Source organism: Cydia amplana, chromosome 5 (genome assembly GCF_948474715.1).
Source record: "Cydia amplana chromosome 5, ilCydAmpl1.1, whole genome shotgun sequence".
NCBI classification, from domain to species: Eukaryota; Metazoa; Arthropoda; class Insecta; order Lepidoptera; family Tortricidae; genus Cydia; species Cydia amplana.
Window position 1 is genome coordinate 15955141 of NC_086073.1, and position 21286 is coordinate 15976426.

The following is a 21286-nucleotide window of genomic DNA, read 5'->3' on the forward strand; positions in this document are numbered from 1 at the left end:
TTTCTTTCGCATACATTTTAGCATATTCAAGACATTTCTTTCGCTATTCGAGCGCGCGGCAACGCGACGTGTGTGCGTGAGCGCGCGTGGCAACCAACTGGCTTGCTTTTCTACCGTGAACGGGAACGGATTCGTAGGTATAAAACCGAGCTCGCGCGGAGAGTTCCATAGGCCTGTCTTGGTGACGTCTAATAGACATCTAATAGATGTCTAGTTCAAAATCGGAATCGGGCCCATACACTGATCCGGTATCAATAAACGCAATTACGGCTCATTAAAACAAATCGATTGTGTTAAAAAATCGCGCGTATCGAGTACCGAGTACCTACCTAATTGAAGTACGTGTAGGGAGGCGGAGCTTACGCCTCGGAGGCGTAGGGAGGGCCTCGCGCCGCGATGGTCGGAGGCCCGGAGGCCAGTCGCTCGGCACTCGGCGGACTCGGCGCGCGTCGCGCAAATATTCGCACACGTAACAGTGACTGCAAAATACTTGTGTGGATTTTCGAGTGGCGGTGGACACGTGACCGGAATGGATTTGGAAACTCTGTAACAGTGCCTTATTTAAACACAAGAAGACAAATCTTGATTGGATGTTTATTTATAATATTTAAAAAAAAGTTGATTAAAACCATAGGATAATTGTGATAAATCCCGTCCGAGACAAACTCGCAATGTCCGCAGACTAAAATGCTAAAACAAATGACAGCCGGTCGATTTGAACACTTTGAACGCAAACGGTCGACTTCCGAATTTGTAAATGGATCTGACGACGAGGCGAGGGGAGGAGGAGGTGGGGGGAGGAGGGGGCTGTGAGGTCACGAAGCCGGAGGTGAAGAAGACCAGCTCGTTCAGCATCAGGAACCTGATGGGGGATTCCGACGGCGCGAGCAACAGCGAAGGTAAGGAAAAAAAATTTTTTGCGAAGTTTTTTTTTGTTTTTTTTAGTGTCCTGGTTTTTACACATTTGGAACGAGAACGAGATACATAAAATAGATAATACCCATAATCTTTGTTCTACCTTAATTTACCTAGTGCATTGCATTTACCTTCATATGATTAATGATACTCGTACGATCACTAGAAGAAAACTTAGTGTAAAAAGACGTCAACAAATCGACCATTGGCGTCTCTTAAGTAAATCAAACTTGAAAAATTAATTATTGCAAAATTTTGTCATTCCAGTAACCCAAATTGACATACATATTTATGCCAATTAAACAATGTAATATTGTAAGTACCTAAATATTTATTTTTAATAGGTCTATTTTATTTCTTAAAATAGAATTTACTATTTTATAATTCCTCATTTTTCTCTCTGGATATTAACATTTTTGAAAATATTTTGACACAATTTGTTGTATGTCAACCACAGCTATTTTGATTTTTTTCGGATTTTTATTTATTAAGAGTTAGGCGCATTAAAAAATTTGTATGACCTCTATTTTTTGCGCCTAATTTTTACGATAATCAAAATTAAAATTAAAAATGTCAAACGTAGGGGCATGTACATGAAATTATGTAATAATATTTTCCATAATGTCAATATCCAGAGAGGAAAATGGAAACTACGTTTGTATGGAGAAGCGGCCATCCCCTTTCCTCTGGATTAAGTTTTTTTTTATTGATTGTCCGCTATATGTAAAAGTTGCATATATTATGTTTGAATGTATTTTCAACTCTCCGCCGGCAAAGTATTTTACGATTCTAGTAGTAGGTATAAGTTACTGGTTATACACGGTACATATTGATTAGCATAATTATAACGATTGATTGGACATGGAAGATGTTATTCTCATATCATGCCAACGAAAAAAAAACAAGTGAATGAATGATACAATACAATTAATACTTAAGTAAATGATGATAAAACTAAAATAAATCGACGTAACTCAAAACACAGATCTTGGATTTTTCTGAAATTTAATTGGTAAAAATGGTAATAACGTCAGAGTTACAATCTACAATTAGCATTAGTAATAGGTATTAACGTATTAAACAATGCACCAAAAGTACCTTCCACCCTCGAACACTTCCGAATAGAGATATGGGTAGGGTGACTGTTATAGGTGCTCAAAAATATCTGAACACGCACACTAACGCCTGACAATAGAGACGAGGACAGATATTTGTGAGCACTTGGCCGCGATATATCTGGCAACTGCACAGTCGACGTCAAAAATATGTTTACACTTTTTCACCTTACTCCATTGTAATAAGGCGACAAATGTAGACATATCTTTGACGTCGAATGTACAACTAGTGTCTGGATTAGTCTGGAAACTCATGACATCATCATCATCACCTATCACAATAATTTTATAGTGATTTTAATGACTCTACTAACGACTCTTACAAAGTAACAACAACTTCCTTGCAGCCATGACACCTGACAGCTCGTAAATGCATGTTTATGATTGCAATTACGGGCAATATAGCAGAAAGGTTTTGTGGGTCAAATCGTTTTAATTTATTATGCTTTGTTGATAAATATGTTAGCTAATTATTGTTTTTATGTAAAGTAATTGGTAGTTAGAGTTTGAAGATAACTTGACACGTGTAAAATAGTGTTTAATTTGGCTTGCGGTGTCTACTTCCTACTATACTCTCTTAAATATCTCATAAAATAATATACAACTTTTAGACTGAACAAAAGACGCAAATGTGAGTTATGCTAGTCAAAAAAAAAATTACTTGTCAAAACTAAAAAAATATAGTTCAGGGTCAGGGCTATATAACCGCAAAAATAGAAGTTCGCAAATTGCGGGCATTTATTTCTGTCACTCTAATTACGCCTTCATTGGAGTAAAAGAGAAAGATCCCCGCAATTTGTGAATTTCGGTTTTCGCGGTAGCCCCAGTACCTACTGAACTTCTGCAAAAATAAATCCGGTAGCTGAAGCCATCGCTTCTTCTGTATAATTTCAGCTTTAGATGGTATATTGGCATTTCTGGTCAACATTTGTAACACTCAAGAAGGTAAATGCACATTATTTTCCTTTGTCACTATCTTCTTTGGTTGTAGATGTTTACATTTTTGTATTATTGTTCGTAAGCTTACCTTGTGACAGCTTGAAGTGAAATCTAATGGCGGATAAATAAAAGGAAATATTATTATAGTGCATTGGTACCAGCGCTATCTGCAGATTTATGATGGCGAAATTAATTATACTGTCAATTAATATATGTATTATTAACAAAATTTTAAAGGGCCTCTGATCCTGGGCATATTTATCAAAATGTAATAGTTCTTTAATTGTGGTCCACCGTATTTAATTTTCGAAAATTTTTACATGATCCGTGAACTCCGGTTTTAAGTATAGTAATACTAACATTAGGTCAATATTGAGTAAAGTTATGCATTTTTATTCAGTATTTACGTTCTAATTTATAGTTTTTGATTTGCTCATTGATTTATCAGCCATCTTAACATGGCGCTATAGGCTTAGCTTGTAAGTTGGTCTCTAATAACAGTATAAGATATATTATGGTACTGGATAACGCTCGTCTGCGACTACATGATCTATAATAGCGACTAATAACTTCTCTATCCTACTGTAAGTGATACAAGGGAGTTAAGTGACGTTAGCGATATATGGAGCTATAAGAGACTTTTTATCACCTGTTTAGAACCTTAAGTGCAAATTGCAGCTGCTTATAACTCATATAGATTCTAAGGTTATAAAATTCACTTTGAGCTATAACACTAGCTGCTTAGCATGCATTATAGCGGTTAAAATAGTTATTGTGGCTCTTAAAGCTATAGCTAAACCCCCAGCTATTGTACCGCCGTTCTATGTCTTAAGGTTATAAAATAGGTGCTAAGTGTCGCCTAATTGTTTGTTGGGATGTATGTATTTTAAATGCAAATATGGACAGCACTAGCATAGAGTCACCTTTATTTTAAGAGTAAGAAGAACACAACAAAATGTATAGTTTGTCTGTGTAAACTCATAATGATTATTTATTTGTACATATACCGGCTATTCCAGTTGTTGTACTACAAAGGCATCTGCCATCTAGAAAAAAACCCGCATTTCAAAGTGTGAAGCCGATAAAACTACAAGCTAATTACGATTACGCAACATTTTTCACTTCAGCCAGTTCATTACCCTATCCGGCATCTACCCAATTTACCACTAAACTCACCTGCCCCAACCTACCCCCATCGGCTCCATACACGACAGTAATCACGAAACATACGGACAAAGCAAATTAAATCTTAATTTGAACAAGTTAAGGTTCCGTTTTGGTAAGTAAAAGAACACGTCGGTCGAGTCTGATTAAATTCTACAAACAATTGAATTTCAATCTTAAGTTGCGGAGTTTAAGTTTAGTTTTGATTGGATTTGGAATCGGGCTAATCGGGTAGCGGGATGTACTCCAATTTAGTTCAGGAAACAAGTACTTATGGAAGTTGTGACGTCATAGGCTGGTACGGTTCGCTCGTTATTAGTTTGATGGTCATTGTTATTGATAGCGAAGTTCATTCGGTTTGATTGTATATTCTATAGGTACATTTGAATAGAGGTACAGTCCGCATCATTATTAGGGCAATAATGTATAATAACATTTAATTACCTACATTATTTTCAACGCTATATAAATTTATGCAATTACTGCAAGTATTTGCTATAAAGTCATAGTCTTCTTTACATAAATATACATTACTTACTAAACTACTCGTACAACCTTCAAGTCTAAAGTACATAATTGAACAGAAAAAATATTATTTTTTAACTACCTTATTACTAACATAATTAATAAGGCTTTACGACTTTACGTAAAAACACTTCAGTAATTTTTTCTGTTATGTTAAAGGTACTAAAAATTATAGTAGATAATAAATGAGATACGTATTATTAAATGGTTACCTCGACGTATCGTATCGGTCAAGTTGTAGTGACAGTTAGTTTATTATTCAATGCGTAGGTCGTAAATATATGTATGGACAATAAGAAAACCAATTCTACTTAGAATTTATTTTTGAAAATAAGCACGATTTATTTTTCAATCCTGTTAACGGCTACAAAATGTAGTTAACTCTATCGAATTGGTTAACAAAATAGTTATTATGCAGCTAGTGCTAGTCAGATCCATTATATATTTTTTTGTATTTTTATTATTTGCTTAATTTACTTACTTAAAATGTCAATCGAGACCTCGACATACGTTTCAATTCGAGTTTTAGCTATGCGATCTGTTTCGGATACGATAATGATCTGTCAGTGTGAAAAGTTCGTTTTGACACTGACAGATCAGCATCCTATCGGAATCAGATCGCACAACTAAAACTCGAATTGCCCCGATACTCGGTCAAGATTTGGAACGAGATTTTTTGCACACGAGATGAATACATCGCTCAGTAGAGATTTTGGTCACTTTTTCTTTCGTACATATATAACATATGACATATATTTCAGTGTTTGAATGTGTCTGTAGTTAGTAGTAGTAGTTTAGTAATGATATTCTATTTTAGCACTTTATATTTTTTATATAAGTGATTTTTATGTATTTTATATTTAAATTGCACCTATTAAGGAAATCCTAATGCAATTCGATTTCACATATGTATCGCGTGTGGATATCGGTTTCACTTTCATAAGTGTAATAAATGTCTAGTATAATTTATAACTTAGGTATAATTTAGGTTGTAGTCTAATCAACAAACAGTATTTTACATAGTATGAATAGTATTTGATACATAGATTTGATGGATAAGATGATGCTCTTCCTCGTGATGTCCCGGCTTTTTGGCCACAGCCCATGAAAGCTGGGGACCGCTTGGCAACGAATCCCAAGAATTGGCGTAGGCACTACTTTTCACAAAAGCTACTGCCATTTGTCCTTTCAACCCAGAGGGTAAACTAGGCCTTTATTGGGATTAGTCCGCCTTCCCCACGATGTTTTCTTTCACCGAAAAGCTACTGGTAATTATCGTAAGTTCCTAAAAACTTATTGGTACGAGCCGGGGTTCGAACCCACAACCTCCGGATTCAAAACGCACACTCTTACCATTAGGCTACCAGCGCTCTAAATCATTCACACGATTATTTTTGATTGAAATACTAATTATTCAGAGCATGTTGTTGCGTAACTGCGAATGTTTAATTTTATTTGATATTTACATGCAAAATTACAATTACTTTAGTGGTAATGGTTTAATTACAATTACGTTAGTGCTAATTAATGGTTATTGCAGTAATTAATTAAGTATGGAATAACGAAATGTATCTACTTTCAAGGTTATCAACCCTTACAGTTTTGTATTAGGTTAGCGAAGTTTTTAGGAAATTGTTATAAATTACATCATCATCTCATTGGGCATCTCGCTCGTTTCTTCCCAGAACGTGCAGAATGTGGAATGACTTGCCTCCTGTGGTATTTCCTTTGCGCTACGACATGGGACTCTTCAAGAAGCGGGTATTTAGGGTTCTCAAGGGTCGGCAACGCTTAAGTGGCTCCTGTGATGTTGCTTATGTCCATGGGCGACGATGACCGCTTCCCATCAGGCGGCTCGTCTGCTCGTTTGCTGACTATCACATAAATAAAAATAAACAAATTTAAAACTCTTCGTAGAACTACACTGAAAAAAAAATCCTTATTAGTTTAGTGCAAAACTAAACAACCGATTTAGATGAGCTATGGAGATAGTTTGAGACCTGTACGGATATGATGGTCGTTCTTGTCTACGTGACAGCGTGATAAAACGGTGTCCGTCACTTTCTTTCCCACGGTGTTAAACAGTGACAGTTATTTTATCTCGTGGATAAAGATGGATAAAGCTATCCATAATAGGCTGGCTGGGGAAAGGACAAAGGATTTCGCGGGCAGAAGCTAGTCATATTTATTAATTTTTACCATTTCATTAAACTAAGCGCAAAGAAAACGGATTACAATTGTAAATGAATACCTACTAAGCACTTAAAAATCAATTACCTATTGATATACATTTATTGTAGTGGTTAATGGGTTAGAAACTGTGTGCGTGGTAACGCGTGGAAATATAAATTGTTCTTGTTTGTGGTAATTGTGAGAAATCGCGCTTCGGGCTATTGATATGCCAGTAATTAATAGAATAATAATAATTCAGCCTATATACAGTGGAGTACATACGAGACAATTTTTCGCCAATCTGATGAAATTGTCCGGTCGAATCAGGCGCAGGACGCAAACGCCAATTTGATTCCCCAATCAAATCAGCAGGCGCGGACACAAAAATGACAATTTTCGTAGTTAGAAGCCGGAGTTTTAAAATTGGTGATTAAATTGTGTACGTGTGGACGCTAGATGAGATTGGCGCCAATTATTTTCCTGATCAAATCGGTCGATTTGCCCAGCTCGTCTGGACACGGTTTAAGTCCCACTGCTTGATACAATCCTCCTATCACACACGAGAGGGAGATGGTTTGGGCTATAGTCCCCACACTGGCCCAATTCGGGTTGGGGACTGCACACACACCTTTGAATTTCTATCTAATTACAACCTTTTAAGAAGGTAAATGTGGCTAATTCCGTCATAGGGACTATTCCGTCCACTAGCGTTTTTCTCGAACAACGAACAAAATTGATAATTTCATCGACAAAATGTCGTTTTAATTTTTATTGCTTTATTTAAACGAAAATCCGCTAATCTTATCCGACCTTGTCTGGTGCCTTGGTAACGAGCGAGTTAGACGAATCGATTCGAGAATCGATACCGATTCGATTGTGTCGATTAAGTGTTTGTACCGTGGTACCGGTTTACATCAATTTGTCATATTCTGTGTTAACTTTGTATGGTGTGAAGCAATGATAGTTATCATTGATGAAAAGTTTGTTCGAGTCTGATATACTGAATACTTTTTGCAAGTATCTTCTGTAGGTATTTTAACTTGATTCGGTAGTAGGTATCTGCCTCTTTATCGCTCTTGTATATTATACGAGATTCGATTTACGTTTTTCATGGTCCAGCCTCTGTTCTATTAAGCATCCGTCATCCGTCCGTTAGTTTCACTTTCCTCATAGACTAGTTTTAGCAACGAACATAACTGAAATTACTAATTCCACCAACGTATATTCGATTACAATAAAATTACTCGCATTTGCGTATTTTTAACCGCCAGCATGTATGTAGATGTGCACATTTCCATAATAATTGATAGGCGTGATATCGATAAGCCGCATGGATGTCGAGTTACAAGTTCTCTTAAGTCGTTTTAGAGACGTGTCGTTAAAGGACAGGTGGTATAGGAAAGTGTAAGAAACATGGGTTATATTTTGCGTAGTCCTGTTGCGATGTCCCTTTTATGGGAACGTTCCCGGATCAGTTGAACATCATTTTATTTTGACATTTTGCTCATTTTGCTTAGAATGTAGATTGAAGTAGTAGATTGAGCGTGTATTAGAAAGGTAGCCTGGAGAAAAACCAGAAATCCTCCGTGATCATATGGGTTACAAGTTTGCGCTCCGGTGGGATTCGTTGAAACGGTTCGGTTCAACCTGATGGTATGTGAGTAACATATACGACCCATTATTATATTTACTCGTTTCCCGTTTAGAACAGGATGCTAGGCACCGCGAACATTGAAATTGCGAAGATCATCTATCGCTCGATTATTGTAAGAGCGGGCATGGTGAAACATGGCGATATACGTTCTGTTTTGTCAAAGATGAACATTGCTATTATGGTTCCTAAGCTTGGCCAATATATAGATGACACCCAAAAATAAGAAGAGAGGAATATCTAGCATACTATATTAATGTAAGACGTTTCATTTGTATTACATACTTAAGCAAAGCGAAGCAACTGTATTTTTTTAACATGAAAATAATTAATGTAACTTTTTTACATAATTATGGATTTTACAAATATTTCAAGGAATGTTTCCATTGCTTTTGAGACATCCTTCAATGGTCTGGAATATTATATCATAGGTACATTTCCGGTGATATTACCTAGGAACAAATAAAAACTTTTTTGTTTCAACGTAAGAATCGAATTCAACGTTCCCGAATACTCCTTCCACTGAATATTCCCTCGGCACATCACTACACAGAGAACATGGCCATATTTTGCGTAAGAACGTTTTTGCGCGTAACAATTTGTTATGATACGGGCAAGAAAGCGGTAAATACATTATCGTGGCATCCATCATCTATTGTTACGTAGACGGAACGTTAAACTGTGACCTTTTTGTGGGTTGACGAAGACTTTGTTGTGATGTTGTTATGACTATCGATATAGGTACTTGTTAGTATAAAGCGAAGCCTACGTGGTGATCACTACATAGTAGGTATAAAACAAGTCGCTTCCCGCTGTCTGTCTGTCCCTATATATGCTTAGATCTTTTAAACTACGCAACGGATTTCGACGCGGTTTTTTTAAATAGATAGAGTGATTCAAGAGGAAGGTTTATGTATAATTTGTTAACCCGTGCGAACCACAATTATTTTAACAAATGCTAACTCTTTTTTAGGTGTATAGTTCTTCCTTTTTTTCTGCTCAATGGCTGACAAGGGCGAGGAAGTGCATAAATATTTTTTCCATTTCTCTTTAATACTGAACTAGGCGATAGAAAAATAGTAAATCGTAATATGTTGGTGGTGCTATCATAATACAATAAGTTAATAACCATTGAACAATATTTTACCTACTAAGAGCACAGGCATTAACTAACTGTTGATTCATATTTTTCAAAATAAATCATCATCTTCCTCGCGTTGTCCCGGCATTTTGCCACGGCTCATGGGAGCCTGGGGTCGCTTGGCAACTAATCCCAGTAATTGGCATGGGCGCTAGTTTTTGCGAAAGCGACTGCCATCTGACCTTCCAACCCAGAGGGTAAACTAGGCCCGTATTGGGATTAGTCCGGTTTCCTCACGATGTTTTCCTTCACCGAAAAGCGACTGGTAAATATCAAATGATATTTCGTACATAAGTTCCGAAAAACTCATTGGTACGAGCCGGGGTTCGAACCCGCGACCTCCAGATTGCAAGTCGCACGCTCTTACCTAGGGTTGCCAGATGGTCGGGATTCGGCGGGATTCTCCCGATTTTTAGCATGTGTTCCCGATTCCCGACAAAGTGAAAATTGTCCCGAAAAACAGCATCACGTTATAAAACAATAATTTCAAGTTCTGAACTGTCGTGGAGCGAACCAGCGACCCGCGTCGAGCCCGTCAGCAGCGGGCGCGCGGCCGCGCGTGGCGAGATCGGGCAAAGCAGCTGACGTAGTGCTAATAATGTAAAATATAGTTGTTTTTAATACAATTAATTTAATTTGAATGGTTCATTTTCCCGACTTAAGGCCCGAAATCCCGAAAAATTCATATTTTTTCCCGATAATAGCGCCTTTCGATCTGGCAACCCTACTCTTACCGCTAGGCCACCAGCGCTTATTCATTTTTCAAAATAAATAAAACGAAGTAATTACAAATTGCCACTGATCAGTGTAACATAATCAATATAAGATAGGTACATGTCAATATCGCAATGAAAACTCACGAGCACGTTAAAATCTATCAAGACATTTGAAATTTATTAAGCTATGCAACAGAAACGAACATATAATAGTATTAATTCTACATACTGATAAGTAAGTAAATTACCCTTCATCGTCACAATGTTAAATAAAAACCGTTTGCTGTTATGTTGCTAAAATTAATTAATTATAATAGCCCCATCCAACCGAAGTCATATCCATCAAAGGAGTTATAATGCGCTTTAACATCCTACATTAATTACAAAGACGGACTTTACAGCATTGCCTACATTTTTTAGAACATCTGGTCCTTTGCGTGTTCTTACCATCGTAATATTGACTGTCAGGTCTTCATTACCACTAATGCTTATGTCTTCCCTTGCATTTCAATTGATAGTACACCCAGCAACATATTTTAAAGATTAAACTAACCTCTATAGCTATTAACTTAAGGTTCACTTATGTTGCATACTGTCCCTTAATTACAAGTCTATAAAATGTTCTTTTTCATACTATACAACATAATCGCATGGCGAGCTATAATGAGAAAGTGTAGCGAAATTTATAAGTACATGAATCGGCTTACTTATGTAACAGGTTATTAAATGTACTAGCACCTCTTTCGATTTATATCGTGGTATAAAAAACTTCATTAAGTACTCGTTCGTGAGTGGAGTAAATGAGTTTGAAGTAGGTGGATATAAAATCAATTGAAATGGATCTGCGGTGCAACGGTACATTCATTTGTTTTAACTGAAATTATAGACGGGCAATATAATATATTATAAGCTGGCTTATTTTATGGATTGTTGACAATAATAGAGTCTGTGCGGAAAGAGAAGAGTCGTGGAACCATGTATTGGGCCCCATACATTTCACGACTCTTGTCTTTCCGCACAGACTCTAACTATGAGATTCAATGTTGTTGTGTTTTTGTGTCTCTCTGCCTTATTTAGCTATTAATCGTCTATTTATATGGATTTTTTTACATATATTCATAATCCAGGGCAAATGCCATGAAAAAGTTTGACACGGAAACTAAGACTATTATGTATTTGCAAAGGCAGACTTTTTAGGTTAGCCTAAAAAGGTTAAAGTTGGCTCGATAGAAAAAAAAATGCTAAAATATGTCTAACTTTTTATTTTTTTTTAATGGTTTTGGCCAGAAAAATAATAAATACTATTTTCACATAAATTTATTTCATGGGAAAAAGTTATAAAACTCGGTCATTTGAAAAATAAATGTATATTAATATTTTTATATTTCACCCATCACTTGAAATGCTAGTGACCAGCCGAGGGCCCGTGTCACATGAGGCATCTATTCAGTTCATGTCTGTGGCGAAGTCCTTTACGCGACGCCAAGTGACAGTAATTCGATACAGTTTTGACAGCCGTGACAGCGCACTCGGTCAAAGCGCTTTCATATATTGTATGAAAATCAACAAAGGATTATTTCGATAACGGGTTGAAACTGCAAGCAGTTTAAGTAGTTTCTGGGTTATTAATTTTTTATTGCATCAAATGGAAGTTATCTTATATTTATTGGTTTTAATGCTTTTAATTTTATTTTAAGTGAGAGAATAAATGTTGAGACCACCATCGACTGACAGGAGTATTCTGATTTTAGTTACAGGTTAGGAATTAGATCTGGATTTGATCTGGATTAGTGATCTGACGGTGTCTAAACTTAAAGTGACTTTTTGGTTGAAGAAATGTCACTTTTGACATTTCGTCATTCCAACCCACGGTGTTTATTTAAATGTATTTAAATTATAATGTCATTAACTTAATACCTATAACATTTGTACGTCACACACTAATTTACATCTCCAAAGAATCCCAGCCATCCCAAACATGTACAAATTAAAAACAAACATATATTGATGCACAGAAACCTTTCCTTTAAATAAAGTGCAGATAACAATACAAATGACTTATATTTTCTGGAATTTAAAGTACAATGAACCACTACACAAAATCCAACTCTACCTACTTACCTTAAGGTTGTATTTAGAGTGTAATAACCAGTTCTTTATACAGGGTGACATGGAAATAAAAGGATTTAGAAGTGAGAGTTATCACGGCGACCCATTAGGCCGCACGCGCGAGACAGAAAAAAAAACGAAAACAAAACAAAACGTTTTGTATGGGTCGTAAAAATAATGCCGTCTGGCAACACTGGCGACTCCCGTAGTTGGCGATAAGGGCTAGTAGCTTAATGTTTGGAATTTTTGGAATGTTTCGAAAAGGAGTCATTTGTTATTGAATTAGAGTATAATTGGGGGCGCTAGGTGGTTCTGTGCTTGACACATTTTTCTTGATGACACTGGTAACCAAGCCTACTGGCCGTCTAGTAGCAAGCAGATACCGTATTCCAAGATCTGTACTGTGTCCTTTAATTTTAATTTAGCCTGGCACTTTAATTTTTCAAAAAAAAAATACTTTTCACAGATTAGAAATAGTTATTTGTACAACAAGAGATCAAAGTTTGATATTTCTTCGAGTGCTTATTTTGAGTCCCGTGCAAGCGAAAGATTCTATAATAGATTCACGAGCGTAGCGAGTGAATCTAATTTAGAATCTTGAGCGTAGTAAGGGACTCAAAAGCGCACGAGATGTAAATAACTTTGATCTCGTGTAGTACACAACATTTTTCACCTCAGCAGTGAGAACATATTAGAGAACCCGAAAAATGTATTCCTTCTTCATCACTTACCTCTATTCACTCATGTTTTCTTAAGATATACCAACAATTAAATTTTCACCTTAGCAGCTCGAACAAGGGTACTTTGCTACTTAAAAACAGTGAGCAAAATCGTATTTTGCTCACTGAGTGAGCAAAATCGCATTTTGCTCATTTTGTCTCACTCAGTGAGCAAAATGCTATTTTGCTCACTGTTTTTAAGTAGCAAAGTACCCTTGTTCGAGCTGCTGAGGTGAAAAGTTAATTTTCCATCAGTTTTTATTTTACGTGATATTTATACAGCAAATAAAATAAAAATAATCAGTCGCTAAATAGCATGGCTCGATGCGTTTCAAAACAAAAATAGCGTTCAGCGTTCACACTTCGGGGAGCGTAAGAAATGGAAGAAAGCAGACGAGGGACACGATTCACCAACACATGTATTGGATTGATTTTATCCTACTAGCCGCCCAGAGGCCTATAAAAAGGTTTTCCGTCCCATTGTAATTTGAATCTTTATTTTGACTAACCAAAATTGCATTTGTAATGGCAAATTTTTATATCTGAGCGGCTGCTAGAGGATAAGAAAGCTCGAAATCACTCATCTAAACAGATTTGTCTCTAATATCGTAAAATTAAACAGTTGCAGATACTTTAAAACGAAAAGCGTGGATTTATATCTCTACTTAGAAAAGCAATCGAGATTTACGGATACTATTAGATTAGATAGCGCGTTGTTTCATCTGCTAGTATTTATGCCAACTGTGCATGCACTTACTTATAGTTTGTCAAAGGACTCAAAGGACTGTCTCATTTCAAACATATACAGAGAGAATCATGTTACTATCTTCGTCTTACACTAGTACTAGCACCCAAAAGAAAAGGATGAGTATAGTTTTTTTGTTCTTATTTACTGACATATTGGTTAACTACCTACATATTTAACTTCCTTTGAATTAAGTATGCAGCTTCATTCCATAAAATAAAAATGTGAAGAAGCCAACAATCAAATAAAAATACAATTTCAGCAGCCAAATGTGGGCGCAGTTCGATTGCGAAAAGCAAGCCATATTTTATTCGTAATGGCTACGCCATAATTAATGGTCTAACACGCATGAATGGTTTATAGTCGTTATCACTTGCAGTTTTCCACAGTTGATAAAAATGCATTTGGGTTCTTTAATACGAGTGCACACTCCATAGAAGGCAACCCTTTTATATAATGAGTTGTATTGTATGGTGTTATGGTAAATAGTTATTTGTACAACAAGAGATCAAAGTTTGATATTTCTTCGAGTGCTTATTTTGAGTCCCGTGCAAGCGAAAGATTCTATAGTAGATTCACGAGCGTAGCGAGTGAATCTAATTTAGAATCTTGAGCGTAGTAAGGGACTCAAAAGCGCACGAGATGTAAATAACTTTGATCTCGTGTAGTTCATAAAACTTTTCACCTCAGCAGTAAGAACATTTAGACAACCCGAAAAATGTAATCCTTCTTCATCACTTACCTATTTAGTCATGTTTCTTAAGATATACTAACAATTAAGTATAATTACCGCAATCAAACACAAAAACAAACAAACAAACGCAGTAAATTTCAGTAAAATAGGTAATATATGAAAACAACGACCATCAATTGATTGACATTTGAATCGGCAACTTTTTTTTTGTAAAAAAAAAAACATTGTAAGATACGGTCCGAATTACGGATACTTACTATTTGTAAACTATTGTAGAGATTCTTAAAAGTATAATTATTTATTTTACGTGATATACTGTGTATTTTTTGAGTTCATTATTTTAATCGTACAATAAATTACGTAAAATATAGTGTTTTTATCAGTTTTTATCAAATCTGAAACTTTATTTTCATTAATTACATATTAAGAATTCATACTTGTATGTGTTTTGGAACGATGCGTTCTGACGGTTTTCGGGGGTCTATTATAAACCGTCAATATACCGTTGAATGTCGTTTGAAATTTTTTTTGTCTCTTTCTTTTTGCTAACGACGTGAAAGGGACAGAGATAATAAAATCCAAGTATTTCGAACTTGTATTAGACCCCGCATGTTGAAATGACATATGAATATTAAGGTCACTTGAATGTCATTTTGTCTCACTCAGTGAGCAAAATGCGATTTTGCTCACTGTTTTTAAGTAGCAAAGTACCCTTGTTCGAGCTGCTGAGGTGAAAATATAATTAATTTTTTTTTTCATCTACTTATATGTATAGAGTGAGCACTCTAAGTTCACTTACGAGTACCTATCTAAAAGCCAACAGGAGCTAAGATTTAAATATTTTAGGTAAATATACCCGTCTCGCTAACGGAAGCGGCTCCTAAAACCAGTGCGATAAGGACAAGGCGAAAAATCCTGCGTAAAAATATCAAAAATCGAGGTTTCGTACTCGACTGTTTCCTCCTCCAAAACTTAACCAATCGTAACCAAATTTGGAAATCTAAATGATTATGACATTATCTGTGTCGGACCGTTTTGCTTTTTTGACTAATTGATGTCAGTTTTGAATAGCACGCCTCTCATTGCGGCATAGTCAATTAGGCCATTTTGGCCATTTTTGAAGGGCTCTAGCGCCTTAAAAAACAAAAATATAAAAAAAAGCAAAACGGTCCGACACAGATATTGACAATATTAATCTGTGTTGAAAAAATCATTGCTCTAGCTTCAAAACCCACGGAGGAAACAGTCGAGTACGTTTGTATGGAGAAATGACCACTCCTGTTGGCTCTAATTTAGATAGAGAGAGTTACCAAAACTCCCGAGCGCCTTAGATGGTCGCTTCTGTCACCGTATCAGAAGTAAAACTGATCAGTAGATATGTAAACGCGAATGCATGCATCAGAGGAGGCCTATATATCTTGTACCTACCTATCGTCAATGGGTCAAACGTATGCACAAACAGTCAAGCTCACCCGCCAATGATACCACTTAGATATTTTATGTAGAAGAAAACCGAAAAGAATGAAGTCTAAATAAAATGACAATTATTTTGTTCCACTTACCAAATGAAAATCGCGCTTGACTATGTATAGACTATTAAAGTACCTAGGTGTGCAAATAACCTTAGGTAAGCTTTGCCTTCACTGAACCTGTTTTCCGGCAATTTTATGGACAAGATACACCATTAGCAGATAAGAAATATAAAATAAAACAAACAGCTGCCATAATTTGCTTGCTAACGACAGTCTTATCTAGCTAATTAAAATGCGATTTGGCACAGCACAATACTTCATATAACTTCACGTTTTTAATAGAATAAAGTCTCATGTTACTTTCCTATTTTGCGAATGAAAATAGACTTTAGATCGATAGGAACTTACGTCGCGAAGCGTAGCTTTTATATCGGATCAATGTCAGTAATGACATAACAGCCAACCATCTTAAGGCTCATTTTGATACGGAACAAACCATATTCAGTTAAGACTTTATGGTATTAAGAACGGATGCATATTGTCACTAGACTTCGATTTTATCAGTTGATTGTATGTTACTTAATTTCTCGAAATGGTTCTTGGGGAATTAGTGTCAAGACTACGTTAATGGTAGCTTCGAAGGCTTAGTACTAAGTTATCTATAAAATGGTACCTGGTAAAGTGTTGTAAAAGCGATTAGGAACGTTTAAGTGAAGGTAAAAAATGTAGCAAGTCTGAAAAAAGAGATTACGCTACCTTTTTCTTAGGTAGTTAATGCATTGTAACGCAAATGAAAGTGGCTTTGTGTATAAAAAGGCCAGAGCACACCGGCAGCGTGAGCCTAGACGTACGCGTGCGCAAAAATCTAGGAGCCGTGGACACATACAGCACGCAAGCGGTGTGCCGTCTTTCATAAGGATCTGTATATTACAACGCGCACGTACACGTCTACACACACGCATTCGATGTGTGCAGGATTTTAATAGGTACCTATTTATTCTGAGCATCGTTTTAAAATCTTAAATTAGTATTTTTAGTTACTTATGTAATACTACACTGTAAAGTATAGGACTATAGGTTGATTAGGTCGGTACCTTGCTTCTACAAGTATACATACAAATAACATATTTTTTATTAGGCATTTATAATTGACTAAATAGTGTTTGCAATTTGTAGCTCTAAGGAAAAATGATCACAGAAAAAGCATAGACAAAACCGAAAATACGTTCGTACCTAATGAACTTACGAACCATAGTTGCTGTATTGGATTATAGTTGTTTGGTTTTACCGTAGAACTTTTATCAAAAGGCCCCTACAATGACACCCCTCACACTTACACTAACAATTGACCATATGTGTAATAGGCTCATCAATGGAACATTACCCAACCCTTTCTATAATAGAAATCAATTTGTGCCCGTCCTAAATGCGAGACACCTCCAAATTACCCCTCTGGACACTGTGACAGACGCTTAACTATACTTGAGGGGAGCAATCTACTGGAACACTTTTAGTAGATAACTGTCATGGAAATTTACCATTAGATGAGGACTTCGTGCTTTGAAAAAGATTGGCCTGTATTTTATTTCTACCTATATACAGGTTAACCCAAAAATACTGCGGCTAAGATTTTTTACTGTGCTTACATATTGTTGATCATTGAGAAAAATAATTGGTATTTTTTTATCAAAGACAAAGGTACATAATACGTTTTGTTTCAGTTAAACAATTGTAGTTTAAATTTTTATTGTAATTTTGTAAAAGACGTGTAAGTAAGAAAAATATTTTTTAAATACGTATTTCTGGGTATAAATACGTATACGTATATCTCATCTACCTAGGTACCTGTATATAACTTGTGCCTAAAGAATCGCCAACAAACTAGGCCCCGCGTAACTCATTTGATATTCAAACAAATGACACTCGAAAATTCATTGGCACCGGAAGGCGACCTTTTTTAACTCTAACTTAATCACACAGAAGCCACCCGTTAATCGTGGTCGGTTACCGACTAATGTAGTTTTAATATAGCGGACCGCGAGCAATTTGGTCAGCAAAAAACGCATTTGTCCGCCGTGTGTGGCTTAATGGTAAACTAATTATTGGACCATCGGCTTTTCGGAAAGGGTTTAAAAAAGTTACAGTTGGTTTTGGTGAGCGGCGGTGAAATTATTTGCGGAATTGAGTATTTTGCGTGTAAACAAGTTTAGCTTGTTCGTTCGGTTTTATTTTTTGGTGCCGTAAACCTTCCAAATACGTATACTCCTAAGGCAAGGTATTTTTGTAGTTCTAAGGCAAGGTATGTTTATAAATAGACTAGCGACCCGCCCCGGCTTCGCACGGGTTAACAAATTATACATAAACCTTCCTCTTGAATCACTCTATCTATTGAAAAAAACCGCATCAAAATCCGTTGCGGATTTTTAAAGATCAGACATACAGACAGACAGCGGGAAGCAACTTCGTTTTATACTAGTGTATGTTTTGAGCAAATTACACGATTATAGTATGAACTGACGCGTCTCAAATAGTGGTACTACTATGTTATTGTCACAAGATAAAGCTTTCGAACATCATTTACAGGTACGATGATTTTAGAAATAACCAGATATCGGATTTTAGGGAGCAAAATTAAATGACAGGTAAAAACTGGGAGGGATCACTACTGGAAAATAATCGATAACTGAGTTTATCGATATAGAAACTCCCTACCTGTAATTTGATTTTAAAATCCGATCCTATCCTGAAAGCCGATGTCTTTAAATAACTAACGTTGTACCTTATAATTTTGAATTGCGATGTTACACTTAAATACCTAGTTAAAAAAAACAGTAATCATTTCGAGTAATGATGTATACGTTGAATACTTGAAACCTTATTCAAATCAATTCAACAGTGGTTACTCAAAGGAGTAAAGGAGGAGGAGTTATGTTTAGGTAACTACGTAGATAATATTACAACAAAGTAATTGTAACTATAATTTAGGTTAAAAACTAGTATACCAGGCGCATACGGCTTATATTGCTGCGTGCTGCGTATACCCATAGACATAAGTTTATTACTTTTCGAATTACGAAATTGACCAATAAAACAAATTCTGGTTACGTATTTACGTCAAATAAGTAATCCAATTTCCAAATTATCTTTCACAATGATCGTAAGTATGTATCCAAAGTCATAAATGACCAATGAAGCCATCTAATTCCCGTCAATTCCGTACATTTATTTTACAGCTTTATTACAATGAAATTAGGTAGGAAATTGTGTAGTAAAGTACATATCGGAACTCGCCTGTCCAAATATACTAATCTTTATGTTGATCAACCACGAAACTTACAAGTACGTAATAATGTCGTTACGGCACAATAATACTGTTATTGGATTAATGTGTACGAAATTGCCCACTAATGGTAGTTTTGGTAGAAAATGGTAGTTTCGGATTAGCCTAACGAGCGATCAAATGATTGGATTTGGAGTTTGGCTTGTAAATTAGGCTGGTCGTTATAATATCGTTTATATTTAGGCAATTGTGTATATTGTATATGGCAAATATACTTTGACGATAAATCATGGTTATAAGTACCTACGCACGCAGTTTATAAATGTAATACATAAGTACATACTGAAATCGACATAGACGGGTAATAGGGCTCAAAATGATATCTCGCTCGAATCTAGACCAGCCAGCATCAATAGGTTTTTTTAGAGAAGAGGTTAGAAAATAGTAGATAGACGTTTTGACGCTTAAGGTAAATAAAATTCGGATTTCAACTGCATCTGCATTACTGTTGCGACATTACTGCAGTGCCGTTGACATAGCCGCTGTATCTGTCAATTTCTTAGATTATTTGATTAGATAAAATAAATGTCGTTCGCCGCCGCATTATGAGGTTCAATCCTTCACTCGGTTTATCGAAGAAATTGACTGATACAGCCTTGCGTCAAGGCTGCAGCAGTAATGTCGCAGCAGTAATGCAGCTGCAGTCGCGTTCGTTAGTACTGATGTTGTCTGTATCTCCATCTTATCTAGACACGCGGTAGCGTGTCCAGCCAAGTTCAAAGAAAAAGGAACTGGCGACGCAGCATAGAAAATCACCGTTATAATTACATTCTACCAAATGAATCAGTAGGTATATAAAAGGATGTTATGATTTATGATAGACTTCAATAAACCCTGAAAATAAAAACATCTTGAAGTAAACTGAAAACTTTAGATATTAATTGCTTAACACACTAATGTTATTCAACTATTATATCCAATCAACTGTAGTGAGAAAATGAATGATTTATTTATGACAATCAGAATAACATGATAATAATTCAAAGCAAACAAAGTAATCATGTTAGAACAAAAACATGTAAACGATATGATTCACAACCAAAATCAGACTTAATGATATTGGAGCAAGATTGATTTTTGAATAAAGTAATATAACAATATGTGGTGTTATGGATTGGAGCCGTGAGGTTGCGTGTCCTGTCATAACTTAGCTTTTGTTCTAATTTCGCGGAGGCGCTTTAGGCACACTACACTATTAATTCAGTGCACAGTAATTCCATGGTAATTTGGTGGTTGGTTTCCGTTAAATGAAACTAATATTAAAATGCTAATAAGAAAAAAATTAAGACACTAAAAAAGGCACAAAACCTATGCTATTTAGCCCGCAACAGATTATTAAAATGCGACGCGACGCAACTCGACGCATCACCCGAATTAATGCGAAAACACACTTATCCCACGTACCTACGCAACGTATGCAATGAATTATGACATCTGAACCCTGACAAGTAACGCATGACAATATGTTTCTAAGCATACAACTTTCAGGGTTCAGATTGTCATAATGCATTGCATACGTTGCGTACGTGGGATAAGTGTGTTTTTGCCTTTAATCCGACGCGACGTCGTATCACATGTTCATAGTGTAATTCTGATCATAGAAAATAATACAACTTGATTCGACTCAAACTCAATGGGTTTCGGCTATAAGCCACTTTTTTCTGTCGGAGGTTAAAAAGTGGTGGTCTATAGAGGTTGCCTTTTTTGCTTCACATATATAGGTACTTATAAATAAACAACAATACGAACAATTTAAGTACATAACTGCATACTTACAGGATGGCCGAACAATACGTTGACAATATTTTGGGCCGCTCTGTCTATGTCTATAACTCTATACTAATGAAAATTTTCGCCATATGACTTTAC

General features: G+C 36.0%; 1 protein-coding gene across 1 annotated transcript in view; it reads left to right on the plus strand.

Moving 5' to 3' along the window:
• The first annotated feature begins 646 nt into the window (after positions 1–646).
• The window catches only part of LOC134648356 (homeobox protein aristaless-like), a 103745-nt gene continuing 83105 nt past the window's right edge, over positions 647–21286 (plus strand). Inside the window, exon 1 of the mRNA XM_063502873.1 lies at positions 647–899. Within this exon, the coding sequence (XP_063358943.1) occupies positions 758–899 (142 nt within the window). The 5' untranslated portion in view covers positions 647–757. The remainder of the gene's footprint in view (positions 900–21286) is intronic.